This window comes from Tenrec ecaudatus, chromosome 6, assembly GCF_050624435.1.
Source record: "Tenrec ecaudatus isolate mTenEca1 chromosome 6, mTenEca1.hap1, whole genome shotgun sequence".
Taxonomy (NCBI): domain Eukaryota; kingdom Metazoa; phylum Chordata; class Mammalia; order Afrosoricida; family Tenrecidae; genus Tenrec; species Tenrec ecaudatus.
The window spans coordinates 62,489,938-62,500,460 of record NC_134535.1 but is presented as its reverse complement, the minus strand read 5'-3'; the positions used below and the strand labels follow the sequence as shown (position 1 = coordinate 62,500,460).

General features: G+C 40.7%; 1 protein-coding gene across 1 annotated transcript; it reads right to left on the bottom strand.

The window, feature by feature from the left end:
- Nucleotides 1–1,408: 1,408 nt before the first annotated feature.
- On the bottom strand, nt 1,409–6,225 carry IL22 (interleukin 22). The gene is made up of 5 exons (XM_075552784.1): nt 6,043–6,225; nt 5,551–5,616; nt 5,280–5,423; nt 4,298–4,363; nt 1,409–1,486 (listed from the first exon to the last, which is right to left on the bottom strand). The coding sequence occupies exons 1-5, from the start codon at nt 6,223–6,225 to the stop codon at nt 1,409–1,411; spliced, it is 537 nt and encodes a 178-aa protein (XP_075408899.1).
- Between the last annotated feature and the right edge of the window lie 4,298 nt (nt 6,226–10,523).

Below are 10,523 nucleotides of genomic sequence, written 5' to 3'. Positions count from 1 at the left end.
TAAAACACAGAAAGAAAACCAGTACTTTACTGCCTGACTTACAGGAACAACGGAATGTCCCCACTCTTAGACTAGAGCTGGAACAAAAACAGTTCATCGGCAATAGAGGTTGCTTTACTTTCTTTTATCCACAAATGGCTAGTGATGCTGATGGATTCTTTTCAATTCCTTACCTTTTTAATTGCAGAGTTCCGCATTGAATCTACTGAATACATCTACATAGGCAATCTACTATGTAGCGTGACATTAACTGATAACTAGAAATCCAAGAGACCTGCTTTAAGAACAATCAACTACTATGGAGACTCACATGCCTCTGATTCAATATTCTCATCTTCAAAAGAAGGATAATAATGCTGCATACCTCATTTTTTCTTTTTTAAATAAATAATTTTATTGGGGGCTCTTCCAGATCTTATAGCAATCCATAAATCAATTGTATCGAGCACGTTTGTACATATGTCCCCATCATCATTGTCAAAACATTTTCTTTCTACTTGAGCCCTTGGTATCAGCTCCTCTTTTTCCCTCTACCCCCCACCCTCCTTGATCAATTATATATTATTATTGTTATTTTCATATCTTATACCATCTGCTGTCTCCCTTCACCAACATTTCTGTTATTTGCTCCCATAATTGTGATCAGTTCCCCTTTTCTCCCCCTGTCCCTACCCTCATGGTGTGGCTACTCCCACTACTGTTCCTGAAGGCTTCATCTGTCCTCATTTTCTAAGAGTTAAGAATGAAGTCATTTATATGATGTTCTTAGCCTATTCAGCAAGTGAAAATGATTACATGACAATGGTAATGATCATTTTGAAGGGTCGGGGGGGACGGACTGAAAAAGCCACAAGATTTAAGAAACGAAAGCATTTATTGAAGTCAAATAAACATATTACATGTTCATAATTATTGTCATAAATATTAAGAATAGCCTTAAAATAAAGTCATAATAACACATATTTTATAAATAAATTCATATTAATAAAACGGTATAAATAAAATACATACTTATAATAATAAATTATTGAATTAATTTAAAGTATTTGTTATTGAAGCCTGGAATTATTTAAGGGTTGCTGTTTTTGTTTTTCCCCCTCAAACAATGTTAAGTAATTTTTTGTGGAAATAAATAACTGCTCACAAAAATAAAATATTCTCTGAGAGTGAGATGGCAGCTATAATGAAATATTAGCAATGACTCTCTCTAAGCTTGAAAAGCCCACTTTCTAGTCATGTATATACAAATGGCATTGTGTTCCTTGTTAAGTTAAGCAGGGGCTGATTGAGAAACCACCATGAGAGTGGAGTTGAACATCCCCTTTTCCTCTCCGGTGAACGTGTTCATCACATAGCAGTTTCTAGCAAGCAAGAAGGGGTGGTTATTCATTGTCCAGCTCCGCTCTGGTCAAACGCAGGCTGCTTTCAGTTCCAGGAACAACAGACCCAGTTCTCCGATTGCTTTAATCGCTCCACTCTCACCAAGCTGTGAACATATGAACATGAAAGTCTCTGAGTATTTACACCACGTTGTCCAACGAGGAACAAACTAGGGGGAGATGGTAGGGTCAGGCTGCTGGCGACACAAATCAAGTTTTAGCCTTCTGAGAAAAAAAAAAACTAACCAACTATAGTAGGGGATATTCTTTTAGCCAAAGTACAATGTGGCTGGCCAAAGACCTTAAAACCATGGCTATTGGAACACAAGCATCATTTTATGCATCTAGCTGTTTAAAACGCAGACGGGGGGGGGGGGTGCCACCCTTCTCTCTACCGAAGCAAACATATTAAAGTTATGCTGGAACTTAAGTGCCACCCACTAGTGGTTTGGCCTGTGTCATAGTCTCACATTGCTTTGGACAAGTTATTTATAGCAACTCCACACAAAGCGCCTAAATCAAAATCGCACATTTACCAACTTTCGCCTTTTCTGTTCTCACCTTCTGCACAAACAAACAAGGTCTCACTTTCACGGGGAAAGTACCAAACAAGTTTTTTCTGATTACTGTAATTACTAGAGAGTCAGATTCAAGTCCGAACATCCAGTCCCTTTCTCCCCCTTTCAAGTAGCGTGCAGATGAAGTTCTCCAAGTCAATGGGACCGAGAAGCAAATTCAAGTTGAAGCATTACTGAAAGGCATCTAAGTAATTTGTCCAAGAGAATTTCCAGAAACGTCACTGTTGTCCTGGCTACTTGGTTCTTCTTTCTCTCCTTTCTTCTACCACTCACTTTCCCATGCTTCCTTTGACCATGCTAAAGACTCCCAAGGCTGCAAAGTTCACTTTGCCCAGCTGCCATCCACGATCCTGCGGATCCCTTTTCTCTACAGTGACGAGAAACTGAAAGCTCCCAAGAAAGACAGCGCCTCCCACTTTAGGCAATTCTGTCCTTTTGTCCTCGTGAGAGGTTCTCTAGGTCGTTTCCTGGTGGCGCGGTGCCAGAGGTCAGTACCTGCTCTGCGGGAGAAAGCTGTGGCAGTCAGCTTCTGGAAAGGTATACGGCCTTGGGAACTCCGTGGGGGTAGTTCTACTCTGTCCTATGGGGTCCTTGTGAGTCAACATCGACTCTATGGCTTGGAAGCTTTTTCTGAATAGCTTTCCTCTCTCTGGGTGCTTTCTGGATCACTCACTCACTCGCTCACTGCCATCTGGGATGCCAACGGAAGGACAGAGCACAACTGTCCCTGTGGGTTTTCGAGATGGTAGCTCTATATGAGAGCAGCAAACCTTATCCTTCTCTATCTGGAGCTACAGGAAACTTTTAAAGCTCAGTCACTTTCCCCAGCAAAAATGGAATGGATTCTCTCTGAAATGGACTAAAGTTGTTTGTTTGTTTTTTCAAATTTCTTTACCCACACATTTCGCTCTTATAAAGTTAAGAAAATAAGCTGACACTAGAGATATTTTTAAATATGAACTATAAAACATTTCTTGAATATGACATGTTAATATCCAGTCCTCTGCATCTAAATCATAATTCTATAACAAGAGAATTGCTCTCCATAATGAAAACACTCAAAGTCTTCAATTATCAAAAGAAGAAATGATTGTTTTGATTATATTATACTAGGGAAGAAATTTATTTAATATATATATCTTTTTAAAGTGAGAAATGAGGGTACATTTGGTACCAAAGATTCCATTAATTAGAGCTTTCATATTTTTGGAACTTAAATTGCACCTATTTGCAAGAGCATCACTTTTTCAACTATTTCTTCCTCAGAATCCCTGCATGGTACAAATGATGAACTCTCTTAACTTTTAACATGGAGATTCATTTCCACCCACTGGCAATTTGGGAGAAAGGTCTGAATATGTAAATCTAAAATATCAGCCACGGAAAGCCATCTGGAGCGCGGTTCTAATCGATCTACACCAGGGTCGCTGTGAATCAGGATTTACTAGATAGCAACTGGTTAATCATGCCTCTGGTTTTTGGGTAAGTCAACAATACTTAGTTTGAGTCATCTGCTATTATTCATCTCCCCAGCTAGACCACCTGCGAGGGCCATTCACTATAAAAATGCACTGCTGGTCCAGGGTAGCTCATTGTGGAAAGAGGGAGGAAAATCAAAAGAAAGAGGGGAATGAGAGTAGAAAATATTATTTCCAATTTAGATTCCCTTTTCACTAAAAGAAATCAATCTCTTCTAATGTTTTCTCCAGAGTTGAAACTGTAAAAGTAAACCCAGGTTATTCTATTCTTGCTTCTAAGCTGAAACCAACAGTTATTGGGTTTTACAGTAGAAGAATTGAATGCAACTATCAATCATTTCAGGAAGTTCCCCAGTGCTTTTGTTATAGCTGTTCTAAGTTTCTTTCTCCAAATTTTAAGTAATCGAATTAATGTCTCCATAAATCACTTCAAGGTAAAATTTCCCCAAGCACTTTTAAAACTTTGGACAACTTTTTTTCTCACATTACATGAGCTAAAAGGCAACGGAAATTTCCCTAAGAATCACTCATACTAAAACTAAATAGATATTGCTGCTGGTGGGGGGGGGGCGGTTGGTTTGGAATTCAAGAGACCTACTTCTAACCTTGCCTTTGTCACTGGCCTTCTTGAGATCAAAGACAATGAGACTAGATGAGTTAAGTTCTCAGCAGGTTCTAGAACCCTACAACCAGCAAAATTTAGAAATTGATATATAGTAGATGGATACATCAACATTTATTTGCACCTAAGTCACTGATTTGCTGGTAGAATCAAGCAAATCATAGAGTGGAAAAAAGGAAAAGAAAGACTACATTTGTCTCTCCTATTTAACAACTTAGTCTTGATCGTTATAAATAGTACCTGTCTCACGGTGTCTTCCAGCACGGTCACCTTCCTCTGGATATGCTGGTCATTCCTGTGGATGTGCTGCAAAATGAAAACAAGGGAACTGTTTCCATGTGGTCATGCTGGAGCATACTGAACCTCAGCCACTGTTCAGAGCACTTTCTAATTCACCTGAAATGAAAGCTCTTCTTAATTTTGCCCACAGTGACCTAGATTGCACCAGTGACCCAGATTTCCTGAGCTCTTCCGTTCCCTTTGACATCGGAATCCAGGCACGTCCCTTGCATAGGACCCTCTTCGCTTCAGCGTTAGAGAGACCGATGGAGGTTTCAGTTGGTCGGAAATGCAGCATGGTCTATGCAAATTCCCTCAGGGACAAACCCGAATTGTCCTCAGAACAAGGGCATAGACCTCACGTGTGAAAAGTAAGCTCTCTATGATACATACTACGTGCCCTTTCCATGCAAAAATATTTCTTCAGAGTGTTACAGGTGCAAGAGACCTTAAACTCGCACCCTTCTGACTGTCACTTGTCACGGCACCAAAAGGGGCAGCATCATCGGCACACCCACCCTGACCACTAAACCTCCCCACTTGGCTTTTTCACTTCCCCCGTCGCCCTGCATCTGCTCAACGGAGCCACTTCTACATATGGTTCTAGGCTTTTTGCCTCACACCTTTGACATCATCCTTTGCTATTTTCTAGGGACAAATGAGGCTTGCATGCGTTCATTTTTTTAAGACCCCATCCACCACTATAAACTTGAAATGTGATTCAATGAAAGCAAAACCAAACAAATACATTTGATTCCAAATGACTTTTGGCAATTGACCTTCTGAGGTATCCCTTACTGCCAGAATCCTGGGAGGGGAGGAGGTCCAGAAGTAGGAGGAGAGGAGTGGGCATTAGTGCAGAGAAGAGGGCTTTGAAAGAAACCAGGAGAGAAGAAAGGAACGCAGCAAGGAATGGATGGACTAGGCTGGGGGATGAACTTACACAGAGGCTTAGGTTTCTGCTCACTGTTTCCAAGAAGGGTACCACCTCCTGCATGTAGGGCTGGAAGCTATCGATTCGGGGAAGCAGCACTTCTTCGAGGGTGAAGTTCAACACCTGCTTCATCAGATAGCAGTGCTCTCTCTTCTACAGATCCAAAATTAAACAGCAGGTGTCATGGTATGCAGAGCCAATCCGGAAGACCCCAACCATCACCACCACCCCTCAGATAACCATAGCTGCAACATGCCCTGCTCCTCTTGACTAGACTTACGGGGACTCCGTGGAACAGGTCAGCCCCGATGAGGCGAACATCAGTGTTGTTGTCTGCCAAACTGGCCTGGAAAAGAAGAAAAGATGAAGGGTCAGGACATTGAAGAGACCGAAGAAATATCTGTAAGTAGAGTTCTACCCCAACCCCTCTCCTTAGTTCAATCCGATAAACATTACATAGAAATCATTCAGATGTGTGCAGGACATTAATGGACTACATCAAGCAGCAAAGGGAAAAAGAAACCCTTGGATTGGCTGCCAAATGGCTCCTTTTTGGCTAAAGGTCAATGGAATGTATGCTAAAGATTAAAACAGAAGGTTTTCCAGTAAAACCAGTCTTAGCAAAGGCATGGAAAACTATCTGTGCTCTACTAGTAGGGCTGAGTGAGGGCAATTTGAAGAATTTAGAAACGTTCTGAAGAAAAGTCGGTGAACTAGTCAGTACCCAAGTCCATGAAGAAGAGCGACTGCTGGGGGGGGGGGGGGAGAGTACCTCATTGGCCAGCATGAAGGTGCGGTTGAAGATATGCGGCCCGAAGAAGTTGGACTCCTTGAGCCTGCAGTGGGAACTGATGGGCGCAGCTGCCCCTCCCTGCACGGACAGGGCGACAAGCAGGAGGCAGCCAGCTAGAGCCGCCATCAGGGGAGCGCTCACAGATTTCTGCAGGGCAGACATTGTAGACAACGCAAACTCGAGCACCTGGCGATGAGGGTGAAAGAACCTGGAATCAAAGAATAAAAGAGGGTGAATAAGGGGGGAAATTAGTCAAGAAGCAGTATGGCAAACATATCAATGATACCAAGTTTGCTAAAGCACCTACCTGTCTGGAAGATTCGTCTTGTGAAGTGAATGGTAAAAATTGCTGCTTTTATAGCCCTCAGGATACAACCTTTTTTTTCATTGTGAAAAAATTATGACATCAGCAATAGTCTAATTTCCAGCATTTCCTTCTGAGAACTACCTAACCACCATAGGAGCCCACAAGACACCACTCTTCCCATTTTAAGACACGAGTGTTTTCCTAAAACGTCACTAGGAGGATGCTTTCACTGATAAATCCTGGAAATCTTTTTAACACGGCATATATTTTCAAAGAAAACAGTGACTTTGTCTTAGTAGATTCCAGATATAGTATAATAGTCTTTGATCTCCTAAAGTGATCGAGTAAGCATTTTGGTCGCAGACTCATTCTCCTGCCAGATTTTCAGATTTTTACCTCGTAAGAGGTGATAAGAAATAAAGGACCTGTGTCCTGTATCTTTTGCTTTAAAGTAAAGACATATAAGAGGTAATTCTACATAAAGAAAAATCACTGTATCTCAATTCTCTTAGCACGCTTGATCTTAAACAAGGATTTATATTTTAAAAATAACAGCTTTGCCTAATCTAATCACTGTTTTCTTCCCATTTGGGGTCTTTTTCTTAAGCAATCATCGAAATTGTACCAGAAAAAGTATATTTTGAAATTGCATTGGTTGAAGTGCAATCAATATCAATATAAGTTTAGAAAGGAAAGCACCAAACACTATTTTTAACATATTCTTTTTAATAAAATAACATGGTGAATTCAGGAAATAGGCACTATTCTGGACATTTTAAGTGTGCTTATTCTAAACAGCACTGACATTTCAAAATCATATTTCCAAACAAGTTGTAAATGACTTTTATCGATCTCTGAAGAAGAAAACTTGCAAATAAAATAAAAGGGAGATAAATTGACTTTAAGTCATTAAATCCTAAGTCATTGACACCAAAAAACAAGATGGAAAAGGAAAGCAAATTTTAAATAAGTCTCCTGGTAGTACAGTGACAAAAGAAAATTTGAGAAAAGCTAACGCCTTTTAGTGGGATTGACCCTGAGCACAGATAGCTAGCTGGACAGGTGGACAGGGTGGACCAATTTGATTGTTACCACCACCCAGCCCCCCAAGGTCACTTTCTCCTCACTTATAAAACATGATTTCCATAATTCTCTACTCTTCCATGAAGGTACGTTTCAGTAAATAAGCAATCTTCTTTCAAAATACAATTCATCTATTGCTGGGGTGGGGGTATGAATGAGTCCAAATTTGTTTATGCAGATTTTTCTCCTCACAACTAGTTAAGATAATGGGGCTTTGGGAAGAAGGGAAAAGGGAACACATTGGAGTACAGAATTGAAGAAATCTTCCTCTTCCCTGGGTGAAGGGGCATAATTGTAGAATCCTGAGCATTTTGTGTGTTGGTACCGATTCAGGTAAGGTGCTGAGATGAACGCTTAGGACGATGTAAGAACACTGCATCTAGGGAAGAAGACTTCAGAGAAAGATGCAAAGGGGGAAGCCAGAGATAGTGAAACAAACACATAAACAAAAGATTTCTCCCATATTTTTGAGGGTTGTTCAGATGGCTGAATAACAAAGAGGAAACTCTTGTTTACCCAATTTCCAATGGGATGAGAAACGGTCCTTTTTGCCCAGACGTCTGTATAATTAATAATAGTCCTTAGAAAATGCCTATCATGTAGAGGATAATGACTGCAAACTCACTAAGCCTGAGAGAAGAGCCTTGGTGGTGCAGTGTGTTAAGCATTGGGCTGTTTACATAAGATCTGCAGCTCAAACCCAGCATCCACCCGTGGAACACAGATGAGGAAGTCTGCTTCCTTAAAGACGCATCGCCTCAGAAACCCTATGGAACACATCGACGCTGTCTAGAGCCTGCTCTAAACCTAACTCTGTCGGTGAGTTTGCTTTGTTTTTAGAGAAGGGGAAGACTGTCCTGACTCATTGGCTATTACTTGAGAATTCACAACTGTGAGTGCATTCTTTCAAAATGCACATCTCCCTAGGAAAGACAAGACTTTTCCTGTCATAGGTGAAAAGATCTAAGATTCATTATACATCTCACTCCAAAGCACATGATCACTTTTCCATGCAAGGCTCTTTCTCTGTGTGTGTGCATGTGTGTATGTGTGGGTCTATGCATGTATACTTGTGTGTGTGTGTTCTAGTTCCCACCTTCATTAGTCTCTTTCCTTCCCTGCTGAATACCCAGAATCCTTTCCTCTGCCTCCAGCCCTGTCAGGACAAACAGCTGTCATATATTTGATCTAGATGTTTTCATATGGATGTACCACTGGAATACAAAATGTTTACTGTGTGTGTATTTTTACTTGGTAAGGAGAGTCTCTTTATTTTCCATTCATCACTGTGGTGTTGTAATACATCCTTGTTGCTGTGTGCAGTTCATGCTTCTGACGTGACATTCCATGGTGTGGTCCCATCACATCTCACTTATGTGTTACCCCAGTGAAGGACACGTAGACTGCCTGTCATATCAGCTGCTACAGACACAGCAGCTCTGGTCAAGTTCATCCATGTCCTTTATGAGAATACTCTGGGAACAGTTGCTCTGGAGTCGGTTCCTGAGTCACAAGGAAAAGTGTGTGAATTTTTATTGGATACTACCACATTGCTCCCCTGAATGGCACCGTTAATCTTCTTAGCAGATCAACCAATAAAGGTTTCTGTTTCCTTGGATCTTCACCGACCTTCGGTATTATACAGCTTTCTACTCTTAACAGCTTTTGGAGGTTTAAATGAACTATTTATGGTAGTATTAATTGACATTTTTCTTCATATCTTTAAGCCAATTGTGATGTTTATGAATTGATGGTTTGCATTAGTTGCTTTTCTAAAAAAAAACAAATGACTAAGCTTTGGTATTTTCCTCGTTGACTTGTGAGAGTTCCGTGTATATTCTAGAATCTAGATTTTATTCAGGTTTTAGTTGTGGATCTGCTCTCTTTTGTAATTGCTGCTGTTGTTAGGTGTCGTCCAGTCCATTGTGACTCAAGCGACCCCTATGTACAACAGAATGGAACACTGCCTGGTCCTGTCCGATCCTCAAAATCCTTGTTCTTATATTTGAGCCCCTCAATGCAGCTCCAGTGTCAATCCATCTTGTTCAAGGTTTTCCTCCCTTTGTTCATTGCTATTGAAATGAAGTCCAAAGTCTGTAGTTTAATTAATAATATTTTGCCAAGGTCAGTTTACTAGATTTATAATCAGACATTTGATTATATAATATTTAAAAATTATTATTGATTGGGAGTTCATACATATACCCTATCATACCATAGTTCAACCGCACCAAGCAGTTAAAATCGCTGCCGCAATCATTTGCCAGACATTCTTTTCCTTCCTGGGCTCCCTGACATCAGCTCTCTTTTCTCAACTATCTTACCAAGCATTATGTGCATCTTGGGCATCTGCTCTTTCCTGACAACATGTATGCGACATGCGGTCTTGCTATTCTTGCCTGGAAGGAAAATTCTGGCTGTCCTCCTTCCAAGACAGAGTTATTTATTTTGGCAAGCCACGTACTTTCAATATTCGTTGCCAGTGCCTAATTCAAATGAATCTATGCTACTACTGTAGTATATCTCTTCTTTATTGAGCAGATAAGTTAATTACAGTGCTATCAAAAACATTTTTTTTCTTTATATGATTTGAACATTTTAAGGCTGTGCTTAAGCAGTCTTTTTCCATCCCCAGATCACGAAGATATGAGCATTTCATACTTTGTGGCTTTTGCCTTTCCCACCGAGGTCTTTACAGCATAAAAATATATGATGTAAAGCCGGGGATTATTCCCCTCCACATACTGAGAGTTTTCATTTCCAAGGGATGCAGTAAGCAAATACCACTAACTGGGTGATTTATATGCACAGAAATTAATTGTCTCACAGTCTCATAGGCTACAACACCAAATTCTGATAGTTGACATGGACATGTTATCTCCTGAAACTCTAGAAACGCCTTTCTCTTCTCTTCCCGTGCATGGGGCTCTCGGGTGCCCAGTGCATGGGGCTCTCGGGCGCTCCTTGACTTGCACCTGCAGCCATTGTAACAAGGTCCACCCTACTGTGTTATGGCTTCAGGTTAACTTAGTGGATGGCATTTCCAAAGACCCTAATTCCAAACAATGTC

What these genes read in the sequence shown, in the direction of transcription:
- IL22 (XM_075552784.1), bottom strand. Translation starts at nt 6,225, where the DNA reads ATGTCTGCCCTGCAGAAATCTGTGAGCGCTCCCCTGATGGCGGCTCTA. An exon ending in GCAGAAACCTAAGCCTCTGT is followed by an intron (nt 4,364 to 5,279) that starts GTAAGTTCATCC and finishes TTCATTTTGCAG; the next exon opens with CACATCCACAGGAATGACCA. An exon ending in TGGAAGACACCGTGAGACAG is followed by an intron (nt 1,487 to 4,297) that starts GTACTATTTATA and finishes ATATGTTCACAG; the next exon opens with CTTGGTGAGAGTGGAGCGAT.